The sequence below is a fragment of the Lepidochelys kempii genome, chromosome 2 (assembly GCF_965140285.1).
Source record: "Lepidochelys kempii isolate rLepKem1 chromosome 2, rLepKem1.hap1, whole genome shotgun sequence".
NCBI classification, from domain to species: Eukaryota; Metazoa; Chordata; order Testudines; family Cheloniidae; genus Lepidochelys; species Lepidochelys kempii.
Window position 1 is genome coordinate 36,854,580 of NC_136381.1, and position 23,239 is coordinate 36,877,818.

The 23,239-nt window shown below is 42.9% G+C and overlaps 1 protein-coding gene across 1 annotated transcript in view; it reads right to left on the reverse strand.

Moving 5' to 3' along the window:
- Window positions 1-2,306: 2,306 nt before the first annotated feature.
- FZD6 (frizzled class receptor 6) overlaps window positions 2,307-23,239 on the reverse strand; it is a 60,852-nt gene continuing 39,919 nt past the window's right edge. Inside the window, exons 3-7 of the mRNA XM_073330398.2 lie at window positions 18,787-18,983; window positions 13,496-14,513; window positions 9,708-9,856; window positions 7,936-8,376; window positions 2,307-5,782 (exon numbers count right to left, since the gene is read on the reverse strand). Coding sequence (XP_073186499.1) covers window positions 5,665-5,782; window positions 7,936-8,376; window positions 9,708-9,856; window positions 13,496-14,513; window positions 18,787-18,983 — 1,923 coding nt within the window. The 3' untranslated portion in view covers window positions 2,307-5,664. The remainder of the gene's footprint in view (window positions 5,783-7,935; window positions 8,377-9,707; window positions 9,857-13,495; window positions 14,514-18,786; window positions 18,984-23,239) is intronic.

Below are 23,239 nucleotides of genomic sequence, written 5' to 3' on the forward strand. Positions count from 1 at the left end.
CTCAAGAAGCTCCCTGAAGCAGCAGCATGTCCCCCCCTTCTGGCTCCTACGCGGAGGCACGGCCAGGCAGTTCTGCACGCTGCCCCATCCGCAAGCGCCGCCCCTGCAGCTCCCATTGGCCGCAGTTCCCAGCCAATAGGAGCTGCGGGGGCAGCACCTGCAGACAGGGCAGTGCACAGAGCCCCCTGGCTACCCCTAAACATAGGAGTCGGAGCAGGGACATGCCACTGCTTCTGGTAGTTGTGGCACGTGCGGGCGGAGTGGCCCCCAAGCCCATGGCCCAGCTGGAGTGTGGGAGCAGGGCAAGCCCCAGACCCCACTCCCCAGTGGAAACTCAAGGGCCAGATTAGATCAGGGGTGAGCAAACTATGGCCCCTGGGCCACATCTGGCCAGCCAGCTGATCTAGTCTGACCTACTTAATATAGGCCAAGGGTTCTCAACCTTTTTCTTTCTGAACCCAACCCCCCATGTGCTAGAAAAACTCCAGGGCCCAATGTGGGTGGGGGCCAGGGGAACTTGGGGCTTTAGCCCTGCAGGGTGCTGGAGGGGGGCTCCACAGGTGTAGTTTGACTTCTATTTTACAGGTCAGATCTGCATGGTGGGGTCTGGGGAGGGACCACCACCTCCACCCCCTGACTAACCTCAGCAGGCCACCCAGCTTGTCTTGGTTGGGGAGCAGCACGCAACCAAAGATTGTAACTCAAAGTGGGGGGTGTTCAGCTCAAACTTTGAAAGCTGTTCAGGGTGCAGGGAGGGGTTGGCTAGGGGCTGTGCACAGTGAGGGGTATCAAATATAAAGGGAAGGGTAAACCCCTTTGAAATCCCTCCTGGCCAGGGGAAAGCTCCTCTCACCTGTAAAGGGTTAAGAAGCTAAAGGTAACCTTGCTGGCACCTGACCAAAATGACCAATGAGGAGACAAGATACTTTCAAAAGCTGGGAGGAGGGAGAGAAACAAAGGGTCTGTGTGTCTGTCTATATTCTGTCTTGGCCGGGGATAGACCAGGAATGGAGTCTTAGAACTTTTAGTAAGTAATCTAACTAGGTACGTGTTAGATTATGATTTCTTTAAATGGCTGAGAAAAGAACTGTGCTGAATAGAATAACTATTTCTGTCTGTGTATCTTTTTTGTAACTTCAGGTTTTGCCTAGAGGGGTTCTCTGTGTTTTGAATCTAATTACCCTGTAAGATATCTACCATCCTGATTTTACAGGGGGGATTTCTTTATTTCTATTTACTTCTATTTTTATTAAAAGTGTTCTTGTAAGAAAACTGAATGCTTTTTCATTGTTCTCAGATCCAAGGGTTTGGGTCTGTGGTCACCTATGCAAATTGGTGAGGCTTTTTATCCAACATTTCCCAGGAAAGGGGGGGTGCAAGTGTTGGGAGGATTGTTCATTGTTCTTAAGATCCAAGGGTCTGGGTCTGTAGTCAGCTAGGCAAATTGGTGAGGCTTTTTACCAAACCTTGTCCAGGAAGTGGGGTGCAAGGTTTTGGGAAGTATTTTGGGGAGAAAGACGCGTCCAAACAGCTCTTCCCCAGTAACCAGTATTAGTTTGGTGGTGATAGCGGCCAATCCAAGGACAAAGGGTGGAATATTTTGTACCTTGGGGAAGTTTTGACCTAAGCTGGTAAAGATAAGCTTAGGAGGTTTTTCATGCAGGTCCCCACATCTGTACCCTAGAGTTCAGAGTGGGGGAGGAACCTTGACAAGGGGTATAACTCAGGGTGCAGGGAGAGAGTAGCTAGGAGCTATGTGCAGGCAGGGAGTAGCTCGGGATACAGGCAGGGGAATAGCTAGGAGCTGTATGCTGGAAGGAAACCTCTCACGGTGAGGTAGGTTTTCCAGACCTTGAATCATTCTTGTAGCTCTTTTCTGAAGCCTTTCCAATTTTTCAACATCCTTTCTGAAGCACGGAGACCAGACATGGACACAATATTCCAGTAATAGTCTCACTAATGTCGTAATACTACCTCCCTACCGCTATTTGATATTCCCCTGCTTGTATATCCAAGGATCATGTTCACCATCTTAGCTACGGTATTGCACTAGAAGCCCATGATCAATTGATTGTGTCACGGGAGGTATAAAATATGGCTCTACTATTGACTTGCTGAGATTCTATCTTGAGCAAGTCACTTACTTTCTGTGTCTGGTTCTCCATCTGTAAAATAAGAATACTTACAATACCTCAAAAGGGTGTAACAATTAATTAGTTAACATTGGTACAGTGCTTTGAAAATGCAGTGTAATACAAATCCAAAGTATTTATTGTACTCAACTTTTTAGTGCTCTTGTACTCCTTTTTCTAATTTTTTTAAATGAGTTTTAAAAGAAAAGCATCTCAAGTCAAACTACTGACATGTACTTGTGCACTGACAGAACATTACGTCGAGATGACACTATGTAAGGACATATATACTGTACTCTAAAGGAGGTCTTTGATTAGGACCAGAGAGAGGAAGAATGGTCCAGTGGTTAGGACCACACATTTACAGTTAACTTGGGCAAGTCACTTTGTTTCTCTGTGCCTCATTTCCCCACCTACAAAATGGGGATAATAGTACTTCCCTATCTCACAAAAGTGTTGTGAGGACAAACATTACTGTGAGGTGCTCAGATACTATGACAATAGGGGAAATAAAGCCAACTAATGAGAACTAAGTTAACAATAAAATCAATTCAGGAGCTCCTATTGTACAATATATTTTATTACTAACATAGTAAAAACAAAACTATTAAAATACATATAAAGTTTTCAGTTTACAAATAGGAGAACAAGAGAATGAAGAATATTTAGTGTGTTTCTTCACAGAGGATATTTCAGATTTTTCTCATTCTCTATCTCAGCAGCAAGAATATTGTGTGCTAAAAATAAAAAGGGAACACTTAAAAAAACGAACATCCCTTATTTAAGGCAATAAATTACAAATTATAAAATGCAGGAGACACAATATAACAAACATTCAAATTTCAATAGATGTTGGATAAAACAAGTAACTTTGGTTTATCAGAACTACAATTTCTTATTCAGTATTTACATGACCTTTCAGTTATGTGATTTTGCTTGAGTGTTCAAACCACCACCCAAAAAAGCTGTTCAAAGTGGAATGTAATAGCCTCACTGTATCATATATCAAAGTGGATGTGTCACACTATGAGCCCTCCAGTTACCAGTAAGGCAAAATGCAGAAGAGCCCTATAGAATGTATCAACACTAGTGTTACAGCTGGAAGGTGAAATCCTGGCTCCACTGAAACAGCAAAACTCCCATTGACTTCATTGGAGACAGAATTTCACCCAAAGGGCCCTGTCCTGCAACCCTTATCCACACCAGTCATCTTACTCATGTGCATTGTCCCATTGAAAACAATGGGACTCCTCCATTAGTAAGGACTACTCTGAGCTGCGTAATTGGGCCCTAATACCAAAAAGCTAAAGAAAATGTGGCATTTCTGTATAAACACACAGACCATTAAAGCATGTAAAAATTATGGCACATGGAAAATGCATTATTGTCCTGTTTTAAGTGAAAACCTCATCTGATGAATTTGCATGTTAATATTCAAAAGTTGCTTTTTCTGCAAGATCATAATTCTCTACAGAATCTTTAACATTAGATTTTTAGAAATATGTGCTTCAGAACATGCTGTCCTTGTGTACTGAGAGCTTTGTTGTGCCTCCTCATTGGGGATGAGTGGAACACCACTCCGGCAGAAGCTCTGGGAAGCATCCTTTCTGAAGTGGAGCTGCACCTCATGCACCCCTCCTGTACAGAATGCACAAAGGCTGCATCTTTTTGAGGAGAACAGTCAGTGAAGAAGTTAGGCAGGGCTATATCTCTGCCACTTCTCTGCCCCATCTCTTTGCACTGATGCTGACACTAATCTCTCCCAGTCCTGCTATCCCTTAGCTCAACCCTTGTGTAGAGATATCAGAGATTTTTGAACTACTCTATTCTGTTTTCTCAGCACAACCCTGGGTGGACATCATTTTGCCACCATTAGCTGAAAATAGGGGGAAAAATTAGGTAGGATTAACTAAATTGGCAGGGAAGTAGAGTGGCAATAGCAGACCATAATATTGAAGTTAATAAACTGACAATTGGAATGAGTTCATGCAAAATGAAATCTGGGGGTGGGTGTGGCCCGGCCCCAGATTCCTTGCAGGGAAAGAGGAAGTCCCATCCTCCCCAGCCCAGCCAGGCCTAGCAGCTCAGCCCAGTGCAGGGTAGGAGCCACGACTGTCTTCCCCAGTCCTGCCTCCACCCCACAGTGATTTACCTCTCTGCCGGCTGCCCAGGGCACTCAAAACATACCACTGGGGAGGGTCGCATGACTGCTTTTGTGGCTTCCCTTTGCTTCTCTGTCAGAAAGTTATTTTTCTGTGGGGAAACAAAGAAATCTGCGGAGGACATAAATGCTGCGCATGCACAGTGGTGCAGAATTCCCCCAGGAGTAATTATTGTAATAAAAAATACTTTGTTTTAAAAAAAGTACTGCCTGTGTGTCGATCAGTTATAACAGAAGGCCGTATCTATGTCCTCCCAGGGATAACAGGTCTAAGCTATTCTGGGGAGTCTCTTGAAGAGAACCTGGTAAACCCAAGTAGTTCCTCTAGGGTGGGCCCAATTTTTACCTTGCATAAATAGATTAATAGATTAGTAGGTTACCTTGAAAGGAACCTCTGGTAAACCCGGTAGTGGGATAACAGAGAAGCTATTCTGTGGATACCCTGGGTCTGTTTTTGGGGTAACAGTAGGTGTGCAAAAGTAAAGGGTGTCTCTCCTTTCTCATTTGTGGAGGGACCAGACACAATTTTGCCCTAGATGTGGAGGTTATATTAGTGCTTATATTATCCTGTAGTGACTATTGCTCAGAAGGAAATGATGTCATCTTATCAGCACAATATTGTTGATCTTATTGGTACTAGAAGGAAGCACCTTAGTTATCAGATTTGTGCAACAAACAAAACAGTAGTTCTTAACGTTGAGTTTATAAAAATAAGTTATTTACCAGATTCATTTTTAACTACAAAATAAATCACTATAATTCCAGAGTCCTTTTCAGATTCAGTGTAGAAACTACCATAATACAGTGCTAAGATTAGTACATCATGAGACATTTACACATTAAAGATATCTATAGATTTGTGTAACTTCTAATTATTCTAAAATGACACAGCTATTTAAAATGCAGTTACTTTAAAAAGAAAAAGAAATGTTAATAGGAAGATTGAAAGACACCAGTGAAGCAAATTAAATTTTTATGTTTCAAAATAACACAACTGTCTTCCATAAATTATTTTTACTGTAATTTAACAGTATGTTCATGTATTAGAAGAGAGATTTCTCTCATTTCTTTTTCTCTTAAATTACTGCTGACCTGCCCAGTCGAGTGCTATTAGAACTCCAGTTTCCGTTACTCTCCTATGAGGTTAAATACAGTGGTTATTGCTAGACCTCCCCACTATTGCAGTGTAACTTTTAAGTGCAAAACAAGGGATATGTATGTGGTATTTTTACAAGGCACAGAGTATCAGTAATCTCCAGTGTAATACAAACCCATAACAGTTTCATAAACTGAAATCATTCATATAGAAATTCTAATCTTTCAAGGATTTGAACTGTTTCCAAAATCCTGATCTTTTCTAGTGTCTGAAGCTTAGTGGACAAGCATTGATATGGAGCCGCTGGTACTGCCTGGTTGTGAAACATTGGGTAGCTGTGAATTACTGACTTGTAGTGGATGAGTTTCAGCAAAGTCACTTTTAGGAGATACCCTATATGTAATTAAAAACAAAAACAAAAAACACACAAACAATGTTAAGCATATAATGTTTTAGACTGAAACACAAACATTTAGCAACAAAATGGCAATATACACTGAACTTACAACACTCCTTTTAAAAGACAATAATATAGTTCTGAATACTCTTTCCTTAGCCATTTAATTGGACTCAGGAACACAAAGGCCTGAGGGTCATCAGTAATGTTTTTTATACCAGCCACCTATCCAAAGAAGCTGTATGGCAGCCACAGATGTCTTGGCAAGCATTGGATAGGGAATGCTTTTCACAGCTTTTCAGTGCTATTCCTTTATTTGTCTTAGAGGTCACTATTCAGCAATATAAGTAGGGCCCTACCAAATTCATGGTCCATTCTGGTCAATTTCATGGTCATAGGATTTGAAATTTAGTAAATTTCACATTTTCAGATGTTTAAATCTGAAATTTTTTAGTGTTGTAACCACAGGGGTCCTGACGCAAAAGGGCATTGTGGGAGGTCACAAACCTGTAGTGGGGGGTCATAGGATTGCCACCCTCACTACTGCGCTGATGTCAGCAGCTACAGAGCTTCCTGCAGCTGCAGGAGTCATCCAGAGGTGGAGGTGGGTCCGATCGCCCCCTTGCTGCTGGGAGTGTCCCAGCCAGGGGCTCCTAGCTGTGAGTCTCGGCCAGGCTGAAGAGGAACAGGACTTGTCCTTCCCCTACACAGTAGCTCTCAGTGGGAGATCAGACCAACCTCCACAAGTCTTCTCTGGCTGCAGGAACCTCCGGGGCTCCTGCCCAGTCCCAGCAGGAGGCCCTCAGAGGTGGGTCTGATCTCCCCCCGAGAGCGGCTATGCAGGGAAAGGACAAGTCCTGTTCCTCCCCAGCCGTGCTGGAACTCGCAGCTAGGAGCCCCTGGTTGGGGTGCTTCCAGCAGCACGGGGGAGATCAGATTTCAAGGGGAAGGGCTTAGTTCACAGTCCATGACATGTTTTTCATGGCCGTGAAATTGGTAGGGCCCTAAATATAAGGCACATCCTATCCCAAGATAAAAGCTCTAGTACTTAAAATCTCTACTAGAAAAAAATCCCCAAATCATATATCCTCATTTAGAAACACATCAGCTGCATGGTCATCTGGAAAGTACCATATATACTCGTTCAGAAGCAGAATTTTTTTTAGTAAAAAGGGACGTGTCAGAGAAGGGGGTCAGCTTATGAATGGGTATAGAGGGGGGAGAGGTGGGACACAGCCCATCCCCCCAACAGAGGAGGCAAGGAGAGGCAGCACAGCCAGCAGAGCCAGAAGGGAAGAGGCAGGGCCAGAGTCTCTCCGCTTTTGGCCACGCTGCTCTCCCCCCAGCCTCCGAAGCAGCTGCAGCTCCAGGGCTGGCAGGCTGCGGCCATGCCGCTTCGGCCCCGCAGCCGTGCCACCCAGTCTGGCCCGCCGGAGCACGCTGCAGCCGTGCCGCCCTGTCTGGCCTTCTCTTGGCTTAAGTAATCAGTCTGGCCCGCTGGAGCACGCTGCGGCCGCACCGCCCAGCCTGCTGGAGCAGCTCCGGCCAGGCCAGAGACATCCTCCCCTGGCCCGCCCTAGCTAAGGTGGGAAGGAATGGGATGGGGAGAGTGTGGGGGTCCCGCGCTAGGGGTGGGGTCATGTGGGAGGTGGTCACAGGGGTTACTCCCCTGACCCCCAGCTTCTCACTCCCCCCCCTCCCAAAAAAAATTTCCCTGACAGTTGCTGTCCCAGCCCGTCAGGGTAAGCAGCTGGTGTAACGGGACACTTTGTTTACTTAAGCGTACCTCCCTGCCTGCAGATGCTCAAGGTAAACAAACTGTCTCGGCCCACCAGCAGCTTATCCTGATGGCCTGGGAGCCAAAGTTTGCCAACCCCTGAATTATAGGGTCGGCTTATGAATGGGTCATAAAAATTTCCCATTTTTACTTATCCATCTGGGGGGGGGGGGGGTCAGCTTACAAACGAACCGGCTTATGATCAAGTATATATGGTAGTTTATAAGAACTACTTTTTTCTTGCAGCTACTGTTATTGGACAATCTGTCTTCAAAAGGAAAAGGACACAAAAAATATACCATAGTATTGGTAGTATGAACATACACCAGAAAACTGAAGTCCAAACTTAGATAAAAAAAATAAGCATCCTACCTTCCTTCACCCATTCTTTTCATACTCTCAGATAAGCTAATCATATCAAACGTGTTGTCTGCCTTGCTGCTCTTTTCCACCTGTTCCATAGCCAGTTTAGAAGTAGATAATATTTGTAGTACATGTTCACCACCAGTATTCTCCCCTTCCTCCACTTTCTGGGTGGATGTTCCATCTGCCTCCATCTCTTTCTCAGATGTTTCTCGAGGGGGTTTAATTTCTGGAAAGTTCTCTTGGCTTAAGTAATCAGGGTTAGTAATAGCCACTGCAGAAGTTCCGTGATTTGTTGTGGCACCTGTACTAGTCCCCATAGACTTCGAAATAACCTTCAGTTTGTGTGAACTGGATTTGTAGTGCTTCTTTTTATGGTTAACTTTAGAATTGTGCTTCAAGAAAAAGTCACATGATTCTTGCAACACTCTTCGGCTTTCACTGATTGGACTGAAAAACAAAGGCATATGACTAGTTCATCAAAGATCATTTAGACTCAGCGGAAGATTGCTTCTTATTCCAAAATGCAAAGGAAGTAACAAAGGGGGTGGCTCTAATGTACCAAACCTGGCTCCAATGTTAACCAATACTGAGGAAATGATAACCTCTGATGATTGGGAAGAAATCTGGGGGTAGTGGCTACTAAGTAATTATATTTGTGGAGCAATTAAATTTACAGAAATAGAGCAAAATCCTACATGCCTCATTCTTGCAAATAGTTCCAATACCTTGAATGAGATTAACCATGTGAGAAAGGACAGCAGGATTAGCTCATAGGTAGCTAGGTCACCAAATTAAGTTTTCCTAAAGCAAACTTGTTAAAGTGAAAAAAATGGTAAATAGTATAAAATGGGCAACATTTTTTTAATCACTTAGCTGAAAGTAGTTTACAGCTGAAACATAAGAAAGACTTATACAGGAAATGGAAAAGTAGGGAGATGGAAAGGAAGCTATAAGCTCACCATCCAGGAATGCAGACTTAAAATAAAAGGAGCTAAAGAAAACCAAAGTAATGTTGGCTGGGCAAGTCCAAGGAAATAAAGAGTTCTAAAAATACATCCACAGTTTAGGAAGAATATAGGAAATCTAAAAAAAAAATATATCAGGGGAAAAGAAAAGGATATAATAATTACAAGGGATGGGACCTAAACTTCCAGTCTGCTTATATTGAAAAGGATATGACCCATGCATCTCCTACAAAAGAGAACCCTAGGTAAGTTTAAATAAAGGAATGGAATTACTCTTGTGCAGAAGGGGATAGAATAAGAAACAGTAGTCTGAAACAATAGAAGAAAAAATTAAGGTAGGACATTAGAAATAGTAAGAGAATTAGGGCAGCAGAGTAAGCTACTAAGAAAAATGGTGGACGGACCATCACTGCAAGATACGGTTAAAGCAGGAGTGCAAATGATGTAAGCAGCAGACCTGGAAAATGAAAGGAGTCGGAGTTGATGGGGCCAAACAGTCTTCCCTGTTGATTGAAAGTTACAGCCATGTTAGTCAGTGTTAAGAGCAACAAAATCCCTTTTGCTCAATTTAAAGGACCAAATCAATAGGGAAGTATGTTTTCTACCTTATTAGGGCCCAATCATGTAGTTATTGCACAAGTAAAACTTGAATTGACTCCAGTGGGAATTTTACCGATGTCTAACTGCAGGATTGGGCCCTGAGAGAGTAAACAATACTTTTTCTATATTGCCTGACAAATATTTAAAGGGACACATGTTACAAATACATTTTTTTAAAGCTTATCAGTACCACATACAAAGAGTTGCTCTTACTCTCTCTTGCGATTTCTGTTGAAGAAACTGGCCCATTCAGAACAGGTCTTTTTACTTCCCACCCAGAATACTGGAGAGATGCCAACAATTAACGTCATCAGGTACTTCATCAGAAACAAAAATATTTCTGGTCTAGCTAATGCCTTTGCCTGAAAGATAACAAAGTTCAATAAACAAACACGCACACACAGACACACGCACACTTTGACTCTTGACAAAGTGCATAAAATGAACAGAAACCATGTACAAGAGCATACTGAGGTACTTTCTATTTTACACCAGCTATCCTATACTGCATTCAGACACACCATGGACTGAACTAAAACATGCACAGTCAAGTCAGATCTGGTTAATCTTTGCTTATGGAGATGTAGCTGAAGGTGTGGACAGGAGGTGAGGCATAAAGGGAGATTTTTTAAAAAACTGGAAGAAAAGATTATTTGGAGGGGAGAAAAGTATTATTAAGCAAAAAGAAAAGGAGTACTTGTGGCACCTTAGAGACTAACCAATTTATCTGAGCATAAGCTTTAAATTGGTTAGTCTCTAAGGTGCCACAAGTACTCCTTTTCTTTTTGCGAATACAGACTAACATGGCTGTTACTCTGAAACCTATTATTAAGCAGTTTCTCCAGTGAAACACTGCATATTTGGGAGCTTCCTCTGGATACAGAGGAGATGATGGAGTGGATGAATTAGATTTAATTACATGAATCAGGATCTCCAGAGAGCTTCAGGACAGTATACAGAGGTCAAAGTAAGCTGGTCCGGTCTGGTACATAGCCAACCGTACTAGCCGGGGGCAGCTTCCCCAGGCCAGCAATTTAAAAGGGCCCTGGGCTCCTGGCACTGGCTGGAGCCCCTGGCCCTTTAAATTGCCACCAGAGCCTCTGGGCTCCCAGCCGCCACCACAGCTACCCCTACCATGGGGCTCCGGTGGTGATTTAAAGGGCCTGGGGCTCCCAGCCGCCACTACTGCAGCCAGATCCCCGGGCCCTTTAAATTGCTGCCGCAGCCCCGGGGTAGTGGCAGCGATTTAAAGGCCCCGCCCCTTCCGCCTGAGGTCCCTCCCTTTTCGGTTGAGCCCCCCTTTGCTCAGGTCCCTGGCCCTGCGTACCGGTAAGTCCCTTAAGTTACTTTCACCCTTACCAGTATACCAGTGTTTTCTGCCGTTTATTGCAAAATTAATCCACCAATGTGCAGAACAGGGTCACAGTTGTTGAGACATTTAACTCATTAAGTGGTTATTTAACTTCCTCTCCCATGCCCCAAATGTAATTTATGTTTTCTTGGTTAATCCACTTGTCTCTGTATTCTGGCCTTCAAAGCACTAGTCACTCTTTTTGTTAGCTAGGTATCCATAATTGTTGAAGCTGAAGTTTTTGTTTTGTTTTGAACTAATCAGAGTAAAAAGAGAAGCCACTCTGTAGTTAATAGGTTTTTGTCACTGGAAAACAACAAGTACAACACAAAGGAACAGATCCAGTTGTAATATTTCTTGGTATAATATTTGATTGGATAGGTTTGTTCTGTTGCTATTTACTCTCTCCAATAAACTAAATAATCCTTGAGAATTATGTCATTAATTTCTTATTACCTGTACTGCAAGGTAAACATTGCAAGGCAAATTTGTTAAAGAAGGAATAGATACCTCAACTCTTAACTTTCTTACTTTGGAGGGTTTAAGTTGATGAAGGGCTCAATGCTGTATCCCCTGAAGTGGATATTTTGTCACTGACTTTAAACAGGAGCAAGAATAAGTATTAAGGACCCAGTCCTATGAGGGGCTGTACTCAACTGTCATTGACGTCAATCAGAGTAGAGGGTACTCAGAAACTTGCAGGATCAAGCTCTAACATTCTATGAATTCTGTGTTTCTTTTCCTTGTTTTTATAGTAGCTCATTGCAGTATAAACATTAATGGTGGGATGCAAAGCAACTGAAGTGTGTAACTTGACATGAAAAACTAACAGTTCCCTTACTGTTATTTCCTTCTTAAACACCAGCTCATAAATAGCGAGACATAAACCAAAAATTACTTGATATGACAGAGAATTTTATGCATTAAAACAAAATGTAATACATAGAGAGTACTGCATATGTGCAGTTGGTATGCATACTAAAGTCTTTCTGAAGACAATTTTTTAATCAAAAGTCAAATTTTAAACCTGAACATCTCAGCAATTTAAGATATATATTTTTAAAATTTCTAAAACTTAAGTGCACATTACCAAAAATCAGTTTGCAAATATGCAGTCATAGTTCTGAGAAATAAAGAGTGAAAAGCTCAGTATTTTGTACTTATACAATATAAGAAAAGACAAAACTGATTTTAATCAAATGTGGTTCTGACCAAAATGTTCAAATTCGAATGGCTAAAATTAGTTGCTTAAATACTTAGGTACATATTTCAAGGCAGCCTCATTTTCAGAAATGCTGAGTAACTTTAGGCACCTAATTAGAAAATTTGGGGAAATAGTTTTTAGGAATAGCTGCTTATTATGTAGAAAGTTTCCACCATGAACCATTTTTTTTATTAAGTTCAAATACCTTAAAAATTTAAACTCATGACTCTAAAAAGATTTTAAGTGCCACCAATCTGATTAGCTGGAGATTTCAACATAAATATTGGTTCAGTCAATTTATTTAAATGTTTAATTGGTCTATAAATATTACGTTGTGTGTATTTCATTGGCTTCCCTAACTTCAGTCTACCCACTAAATGTTGTTACAAATATCATAATGCATTTCGGTGCCTTTTTTATGTTAACATTACAATATGACAGGTTTCAGAGCAGCAGCCGTGTTAGTCTGTATCCACAAAAAGAAAAGGAGGACTTGTGGCACCTTAGAGACTAACCAATTTATTTGAGCATAAGCTTTCATGAGCTACAGCTCACTTCATCGGATGCATGCAGGGGAAAATACAGTGTGGAGATTTTATATGCACAGAGAACATGAAACAATGGGTGTTACAATACACACTGTAACGAGGTAAGGTGATCAAGTAAGGCCAGCAGGAGAGTGGGGGAGAAACTCTTCTTTTGTTGAAGAATTGCCACTTTTAGGTCTGTAATCGAGTGACCAGAGAGATTGAAGTGTTCTCCGACTGGTTTTTGAATGTTATAATTCTTGATGTCTGATGTGTGTCCATTTCTTCTTTTACATAGAGGCTGTCCAGTTTGGCCAATGTACATGGCAGAGAGACATTGCTGGCACATGATGGCACATATCACATTGGTAGATGTGCAGGTGAACGAGCCTCTGATAGTGTGGCTGATGTGATTAGGCACTATGATGGTGTCCCCTGAATAGATATGTGGACACAGTTGGCAATGGGCTTTGTTGCAAGGATAGGTTCCTGGGTTAGTGTTTTAATTGGAATTAATTTGCAAACTGGACATCATTATCTTAGGCTTGAATAAAGACTGGGAGTGGATGTGTCATTATACAAAGTAAAACTATTTCCCTGTGTTTATTTCCCCCCTACTGTTCCTCTCACATTCTTGTCAACTGCTGGAAATGGCCCATCTTGATTATCACTACAAAAGGTCCCCCCCCCCCCCCGTTGGTAATAGCTCACCTTACCTGATCAGTCTCGTTACAGTGTGTATGGTAACACCCATTGTTTCATGTTCTCTGCGTATATAAAATCTCCCCACTGTATTTTCCACTGCATGCATCTGATGTAGCTCACAAAAGCTTATGCTCAAATAAATTTGTTAATCTAAGGTGCCACAAGTCCTCCTTTTCTTATTACAATATGAATTATACAAAACATTACTCCTTACCTGGTAAGGACAGGGAATATGGTACCGATCACAGTGGTCAAAGACCCAAGTGGTCTCCCAGATTCTCCTATACATCTGCTCATAAACATAACATCCAAGAAGTGCCACCAGTGGTACCAGGTATAAGCCACTAAAGACTCCAATTCGAATCATAAATTTCTTCAGCTTCTCTTGGTTTCTGCCATCATGCTGTATGACTTGCCGCACATGATTTAAAGAAATAATTCCAGATAAAAGGAGAGAGAGACCAACAAAAACACAAAAGCACAAAGGCAAAAGGACAAAGTATCGAGATGCATCCATGTCATAGAGACCAACAAAGCAAACTCCACTGATATTGTCCCCTTCAACTTTGTTCATTGCAAGGAGCATAATGGTGAGAAAACCAGGTATGCCCCATGCAACTGCATGGAACCAAATTGCCTTTTGTTCAATAGCTTCACAGCTCCATTTTCTTCCTGCTGCTAGGAACCAAGTGATCGTAAGAATCACCCACCATATTGTTCCTGCCATAGTGAAAAAATACAAAACCATAAAAAAGACAGTGCAGGCTTTGTTTTGAGAGCCAAGAACAACTGTTTCACCAATTTCTAACTTTTCATCTGCCTTGTTACAAGCAGTTCTATTTCCCAGCAAAAAGCCAATGAAGTATATCAGAGACACTATACTGTAACAGACTGAATAATATATGATTGGCCTCTCTGGGTATCTGAACCTTTTAACGTCAATCAGAAAAGTCAGGAATGTGAACAGAGTAGCACAAAGGCAAAAAATTGAAACTATTCCAATGAAGCTTTTGGCAACATCCAGCTCATAATTTTTGAAGTACATATTGGGACATGGGGGTGCACACTGATCAATTCCCAAAAACTTGTAGCCTTGTCCATTGGAGGTCTGCAGATGCCGTGGACACCAAAATCCATAGTCCCTTCGAGCCTGCCCTGGGGTCTTCTGTGTTCCATGGACCTTTGTGGTTACAGCGGCAGTGACAGGAGCAGTTTCATCACAATCCTCCAGTCTACACAGATTAAGAAAAGTGCATGTACATTAATACTCTTCCACTGTCAAGTGTTCCCTTATTTTACTGCTATTCTTCCTAAGTGTGAAAAAGCTGTTTGAGTAAAATATTTTATGCATGATCCAAAAATTAGTTTATGAGAACAAAATCAGGTGGCCTTTAGAAAAAATTTTGAGTAGAGTCAAATAAAATCTTTAATGTTAAGTTTAGAAGAACAGTTGAACACAAGCTGTTTAACTATTCTTTACAAAACCTTGGTTTTGTATTCAGTTTGTTATGAAACACTTCAAATTCTTAAATTAAAAGAGACATTTTGCAGTTGTTTCTTTACTGGTCTTATTCCACATCAAAATTATTTATATACATGTAAACTTGTGAAAAAACACATCATAGATTTTTATACTTGGTTGACAAATTGCTGTTTGAGATTCACTAGAGATAATGCAAGCTCCAATCCAAATACAGGAGTGAAATGTTGAACATCTGGGATATACAGATGGAAATATCTTTGCTTTTATTGGACCAGGTCAATGTTTAACTGCTGATAATAGTGGTTTGATTGTGTTTCAAATCACCTACTCTCAGAAAGCTCTCTTCCCAGGGTACCCACTGCTTTTGTTCTCAGCTCTGTAAGGCCCCTTACAGTGCTAATTAATTTGAAATTGAGAGATGAAGACTATGAGATCAAAGAAGGAACAAACAATTGAGGCCAGTGGGAATTTAGAACATTTTGTAGAAGTCTCACAATAATAGCAGTGTAAATCCGTTCAAAAAGGAAAAGACTCATTATTAGAAATGGAGAGATGACCTTTTTAACATTAAATCTGCCTTCACTAATGGATCTGCTTGGTTTCATATCAGCTGATAACACTTTCCCTCAGGGGAAAAATATTTACAGAAGCAGTCAGATGGTGAGGACTGTCTGTCATAGAACTGATAAGGACTTTGATATCCATAATATATTACTGGAAATTACCTAACAGACAGGAAAAATAAAAGGAGAGCTAGTATAAAAGTTGAACACAATTGTAATTATTTTTTCTTTAACTTTTAAAAAAAGTTAATTTAACTATAGCTTGTGACATTTAGAATTTGATTGGACAAAATAACTTAATCTGTTTTATAATGACCATTTCTGCATTAGCAGTTGATGGACTTATTATCTTATGGCTAGATTATGCAATCTTTACTTGAATAGGAGCACACTTACTCACAATGAGATTACTAATGTGTGCAACTACTCACCAATGAGTGAGTTCTACAATTTATCCATGAGAGTGAGAATAGATTAAGAGTGCCTCTGTAAAAATGGCATTGCGGAGTTCCATCATCATGATTTCTCACTGATTTCCGTAACAAATATACTCAGTTTAAAAGTAGAAAGGTTTTTTCCCCCCTACATGCCAGATGGACAAACTCAACTTGGGCTCTCTGTTTCATCACCACCATTAATAAGGGTTCTTCTGGACAAATTGGGCTGGCCTGAGAATTCTAGAAGCTGAAGTTCTTTTTAACCATACAGCAGGATTATCATGCACTGCACCAGCACAAGCTTATCTCACCAATTTACCAACTTGCTTTACCCTCGTTCTGTTGGGGTCATCTCTAAGGAGTCAGGAGTGTCTATCTTAGGGTTCTCATTAGTGCCTCTCAACACTCTCTAGGCTCATTCAGTCTTTGGCCTTTCTGAGGCTGCCAACAACAGTGCCAGTTACTGCTGACTCCAAGGGTATTTTTTGTGCTATGGACTCTATGTTAAGAACTGGACAGAGAATACCACTCACTTCACATATGAGCAGTAGATAGTGTTAACTTTAAGTCATTATTGTCAGTAGTAGAATAATTTAGAGATGCAACGGTTCCTGAAAAAAACTGAGTATTTTATTTTAAAATATAATTTAGAAAATATACTGAATATCTGAATAAGCTTCTAAGATGGCTAATTCTACAGAACAATTTTGAGACAGTTTTGTAGCTCTGCAGAGGGGCAGGGGCAGGGGCGAGAGTGTGAAATGCTGCAGAGCCTGAACATCCCATGGGCCTCCATACCGTGTTTCCATGTTGCTGCTCAACCTGTCCCCTGCCCTTGGGTCCATACTATCAGACTCTTTTCCCTGTGGCTATGCACAGTGAAGAGGTGACTTATCATGGTCTACAAGTACCTAAATGGGGAAGAGATTTCAGATAGTAGATGGCCCTTTAATCTAGTAGAAAAAGGCATAACGATCCAATGACTGGAAACTGAATCTAGATAATTCAGGCTAGAAATAAAACGTGCACCTTATTTAACAGTGAGAGTAATTAACCATTGGAACATCTTACCTAAGGATGTGGTGCATTCTCAAATCACTTGAAGTCTTAAATCAAAACTGGACACCTTTCAAAAACAAATGCTACAGTTGCCAACAGAAATTACTGGGTGAGGTTCAATTTCCTGTGTTATGCAGGAGGTCAGACTAAATTATAATAATGATCCCTTCACGCCCTAAAAATCTATGAATTTTTCATTATCTCTCTGGGGGCTAGAAGAAACAGACAAAGATAAGATTTTTGTGAAATACTGAATCTTGGCATGCAGCATAGATAAAGTAATGGGAGGTTTAATTTGTTCAGCTAAGTGGTTAAGATTAAAATAAAAGCCTTCTGGTACTTAGTGATGTATAGACAGAGTGCTTTATATTTCATAGTACCGTTCAGTTACTCTTTGGGGGCTGGAATACTTTGGTGAGAGAGAGTCATCTGGGATATACCAGAGGTTAAGCGTGGGGAATTCTGCACCACTGCGTGTGTGCAGAATTCATATCCCCCTCAGATTTCTTTGTTTCCCTGTTAGAAAGTCATTTTTCTGCAGGGAAGCAAAGGGAAGCTGCAAGAGTGGTCCCAGCTGGGCTGGGGGAGGATGGGACTCTCTCTTCCCCTGCAAGGAGCAGCCAGAGCCGGGTCAAACTCACCCCCAAAAACCTCCCCCAGCTGCAGGAAACTCCGTACACACACCCTCTTTCCTGCCACATTACTCCTCAGGTGTGGGGGTAGGGATCACTGTATGGGGAGCTATTCCCACTGCCTACTACGTGTGCATCTGGAACCCTCCCATACACAGAACCCTGTCGAGCCTCACCCGCCCGCATCCAAATCCCCACCCTGCCAAGTCTCACCTCCTGCATCCAGATCCCCACCCCTGCTCCCAGATCACCCCTTGCTGAGCCCCCCACACTCGAACCACCACTCTCCTGCACCTGGACCACCCCTCACTGAGCCCCAAACTCCCATCCTACCAAGCCCCACTCCCCCAGCACCCAGACACCCCCCACTGAGCTCCCTACATCTGACCACCCCCCCCCGCTGAGCTCCATCCCCCAACACCCAGACCCCCCATGCTGAACTTCAACCACCTTCACCTGGACCCCTCTGCAGAGTTCCATTACCCCTGAACCTGGAAACCCCCACCCCCAACAAGCTCCTGTGCATCCAATCCCCCCACACCTGGACCCTCCCCAAGCTGTCTGCACACAAAATTGCCCCACACAGAACCCTCTCAATCCACACCTGGATCCCCCCCACACTAAGCCCCTCCACATTTGGATCCTGCCAGGCTGAACCTGCCTGCCCCACACCTGGTGTGTCTTGCATGGAGAGGCAGGGCCCTGTGGTGTTTCTGGGGCAGACCTGGCCCTTGCATTGTGTCAGAGTCAAGTGCTGCCTCACTGAGGAGTCCGTGTCCTGGGGAGGGGCTGCCGGGTGATCTTCCACCTCTGTGCAGCCAGTGGTCTATGCTCCCCACTGCCATGCTAGAGCCTCCACATTTATTTATTGACAAATAAAATTTGCAGAACTGTATCTAATTTTAAAATATTGTATGCAAGATTTTTAATTTTTTTGGTGCAGAATTCCCTCAGGAGTAAGGAGGTCACACTGGATGATATGGTGGTCCCTTTTGACCTTAAACTCTATAATTCTTCATAAAACCTCTGTGAAGCAGATAAGTACTGTTATCCCATTTTACAGATAAGGAAGCAGACAGAAATATATAGTTTTAAGCATTTTGTACTGAGACAAAATCATTAACAGGAAATCCAGGAGATTAGTTTAATTAAGTTTCTTGAAGAGAAATTTCTCTTGCTCAGGTAACCTTTCAGGGTCCCCACTGACGTGGGGACTACTCAAACAGATATTAACACATTCTCCGTCTCAGACTTTCAGTTCAGCTGTGGGTCAAATCAGGAGTGTTTGAAAATGTCACCTTCATTGCATGTCAGATTAAAAGGTACTACACCTGTTACATTCCAGTTCCTCCGGCCAGGTGATCCCAAAAGTGTCTATTAACTGTTTACAGTCGGAGTATACTCTCTCACAAAGTCTTCGACAGGGGTGAATCACATGAATTTGCTTCATGCAAGCAGGCACAAATGCTTTACACAGAAATGTGTGGACATCTGGAGAACAGTGGAGATTCACAAGAGGAAGAAAAGGCTTTACAAAAAGAAAAAGATTTTGATTAGTAATTTTTAAAAGAAAAAAAATCAGCAAACTTAAAAACCATGGACTTAACAGAGACACTGGTTTTATGGATTTGTAACACACCTTATTTACAGCGGGGTAGTCAAATATTTTTTGTGACAGTCCAAATTTCTTGGTCAAGGTATAGTCAAGGTCCGGACTCCAGTGGCAGGGGCTCCAGCCTGGCAGAGCTCCATTTAGGGAAGGCAGGTGCGGGAGGGGGCACACTCCCCGCGCCCCAAGTTATGTGTCAGCCACCCCCTGAATTATGTGTCAATCCTGGCTGCCTGCTGGGGCTTCCACTGTCTGCTTCGGGTGCTTGCCAGGGCTCCTGCTGTCAGCCCTGTGCACCGGCCAGGACTCCATTTAGGCAGGGCGGGGGGGGAGAGGGAAAGGGCATCTGCCCCTCTCAGTTACATGTCTGTCCCAGGCACCTTCTGGGGCAGTGGGAGCCCCAGACACCCAGGGGGTGACATGAAACCCAGGGGGCAGGTGCACCCCCTGCCCTCCCTAAATGGCACCCCTTTTGACCAGGGGCACATAAAGCATGGTTGCCACAGCTGGGCTAAACTGCAGGCAGGACTGAGCTGCAGTTGTGCCTTCTGGCCACTTGAGCACGCTGTGGCCCCTGTAGAGCAGGCAGTCAGGTGCCTTGACTCCTGCTCCTCAGTCGCAGGCCGATGGTGGAAGTGGCAGCAGCAGGGTGAGTGTTGGTGCCAGGCTCCTCCACCTTACCCCGCAACCCCGGTTCCCCCAAGCTCAAGCACATGGCCAATTACTCCTCTACCCACACACACACACACACCCCGCATTAACTGCCCCTGGCCCCCCAGCGTTGCACAGTCCAGTTAAAAGCCTTTGGCAGTCTGGATTTGTCCCGCAGTCCACCTATTGACTACTCCTGCCCTACAGCCTGCTAACCCTTAATTGTCCACTTCATTGTAAGTGGTCTCCTACAGAATGTGTGAGCCCCTTGTGTTTAACAATCAGTCCCACCTTGTATTTTAGCTCAGACACTCTGGTTACCTTTTCCAGACCTGAAGAAGAGCTAGTGTAGCTTGAAAGCTTATCCCTTCCACCAACAGAAGTTGGTCTAATAAAATATATTACCTCACCTACTTGGGGTCTCTCATATCCTGGAACCAACACGGCTCCAACAATACTGCAAATAATTTTAAATCACTATGGTTCACATTTTACTTTCATGTGGATTTGAAAAGATATTATGAAAAAAGGCTACTTGTTTGACAGTTATAAAAAAGGATTGTAACTAGTGATCTGAATGACTGGAATGAAGGACTTCTGAGTTCTATTAACATTGCTAACCGTAACTCTGCTCTGATATCTTAGCCCAGGGCCAACCTCTCTAATTCAATTTCCCCATCTGTGAAATGAGGATAGTACTATACACTATACACCTACAAGTTTTTTCTAAGACTAAGATTTTCAAAAATGGGTGCCTAATATTAGGATCCTAATTTAATAGTTAGGCACCTAAATAAGTGGCCTGGTTTTAAGAACTGCTGACAACCTAGCAGCCCAGCATTTACTTAAACACCTAGCATTTACAACCTAGCAGCTCCCATTTACTTAAAAATCTTGGCCAAGATACATCACATTCATCACCATGAGATCTGAATGTCTAAGAATTGTTATGATTAGTGTAATTAAGGAACATTATTGATTTTCTGTATAAGATATTCCAAAACTCAAAAACAGGCCAGCGTTCCTCTGTCAAAGTATTCCTAGTTTATATATTCACTACAAAAAGACAGACACTGAATTACTGGTAACCACTTTTACCTGGCAACTGCTAGCATAAATAAGTACAACTTTAGTAATAGCTTAATGCACTGTTTTCAGGCAGATGGGCCTACTAGAGGAAAAAATAACTTGTTATTTATGGTATACCAAATTGATTACTAGTTAAAAACATGGTTTAGCTTAACAGACTGCAGTCCCATCCACTAGTTACTGCTAATTTTTGAGAGCCCATTTGCCATTATATTGACAATATATTCCGAGTGATATACCTAGACTAGGACAGCTACTTGATTAAGTAAATCTCTTTTTGGATTACTGGAAAAAAAAAAAAAAACCACACACCACACCCTCCAAGATTCAGGTAATATCTGTACTAAGTTATGTCTCCAACTAGTAGTCAAATATGTATAGCAGGAAAGTTGAAATAATATATGACCCATATGAAAATCTATAGATAAATAGGAAGAATATGAGGAGTTCTCACAGTGGAGCAGAATGTATGGTATAAGCAAATGTGGACAAAGGAAAAATGGTTACCTAGCTATTTCTTTCCAATTAATGGATATGTCTCCCAATCCTTATTATACCTTCTGGCAACTAGAAACAATTCTAAAGCTGTCAGGCAGTGATTGGGAGAGGGAGAAGTCAATTTTTGACTCTAGAATGGAAACTTAACATAAACAAGCTGTTTTTCAAACCAAGATGCTTTAACCTTCAACAGTAAAGATCCCGAGGGAGAGTGGGATTCGTGGACATGCTATTTAAGAGAAAATAAATTGCAAACTACTACTTTTTTTCCCCCCTCACAAAATTACATGTCCAACAATCTTCATGGTACATAAGTAATAAAGTTTAGATGTGTGTTTGGGATGGGGAAGCTAAAACAGAAAAGCCCCTCATGAAAAAAATCAAAAATATGTTAAGTTGGCACTACGCCATGGAACATTGTGGCTGTGCACTTCATCTGCAGATTCCATTACAGAAAGTAATGCTTTATGAAAGTATGTGCACTTGACCAGCTGTCTTTGCAATTGTCTTCTGTTGGAACCCTAAGACTTGAGTACTTTCTGCTGAGGAGGCAGGCACAACTCTGGGATAATGTGCAGCAAGCAAAAGACCCCAGAATATCCAATAGCCTGGTGGAATGCTGGAGACCCAGGTTCAAGTCACTGCTCCAGATCAGTGTCTCCCATGTCCTAGTGGAGTACCCTAATCACCAGGCTATTGGATTTTCTTGGGTTTCTCTTAATTTCGTCAAAAAGTCTCGATTTTGTCCCAATGCAAGGGACAGAGAAAAATCATTTCCCATCCAGCTCTAGTCCTAATGTTCAGTTTACCCTGGCTCATTTCTTTATTGCATAAGGACATAAAGTAATTAGCGCTGCCAACTTTTTAATGGCACAAAACCAAAAACCCCTGAGGCCCCGCCTCTTCCCTGAGGCCCCATCCCCACTCACTCCATCCCCTTTCCTCCATCGCTTGCTTTCCCCCCCAACCTCACCTACTTTCACTGGGCTTGGGCTGGGGTACGAGAGGGAGGTGAATGCTCCAGCTGGGGGTGCGGGCTCTGGGGTTGGGCCAGGGATGAGGAATTTGGGGTGTGGGAGAGGGCTCTGGAATGGGGCAGAGGGTAGGGTGCGGGGTGGGTATGGGCTTAGGGTGTGCGCTCTGGGTGGAGCCAGAAATGAGGGGTTCAGGGTATGGGAGAGGGCTCCGCGCTGGGACAGGGGTTTGGGTGTTGCGGGGGGGCAGGCTCTGGGAGGGAGTTTGGGTGCAGGAGGGGACTCCGGGCTGGGGCAGAGGGTTGGGGTGCAGGAGAGGGTTTGGAGGGCAGGGTCCTGGCGGTGCTTATCATGGTTCTGAGGAAGCAGCCACCAGGCTCCTCCGGCCCCATGACTCATGGGGGAGGCTCCGCACGCTGCCCTGGTGCCCGCAGATGCCGCCTTCGCAGTTCCCATTGGTTGCGGTTCCCAGCCAATGGGAGCTGCAGACCCATCCTTGGGAGTGGGGCAGCACACAGCACCTCCCTGGCTGCTCATGCATCAAGGGCTGCAGGGATCTGGTGGCCACTTCTGGGAGCCACATGGAGCTAGGGCAGGCAAGGAGCCTGCCTTAGCCACAGGGCCCCACTGCACCACCAACTGGACTTTTAATGGCCTAGTCAGCAGCGCTGACCAGAGCTGCCAGGGTCCCTTTTCGACCGGGCGTTCCGGTCAAAAACCAGACGCCTGGCAACCCTAAAAATAATGGAACTACTACTAGCTGGCTCCTATGGAAACTGAATTCACTTTTGAAGTGGTTCTATTGAAATATTTACTGTATTTCCTAATGAAAGAGTATTATACCATTCCATAAAAATATAAAGCTCAAAAATTCTCCTTGTGTAGGTAAGGCTATTAGAGATGTAAAAGAAGGTCTCTCTTCGGATAAGCCAGAGTGAAAGCTTCAACTGACAGGTAAAACTT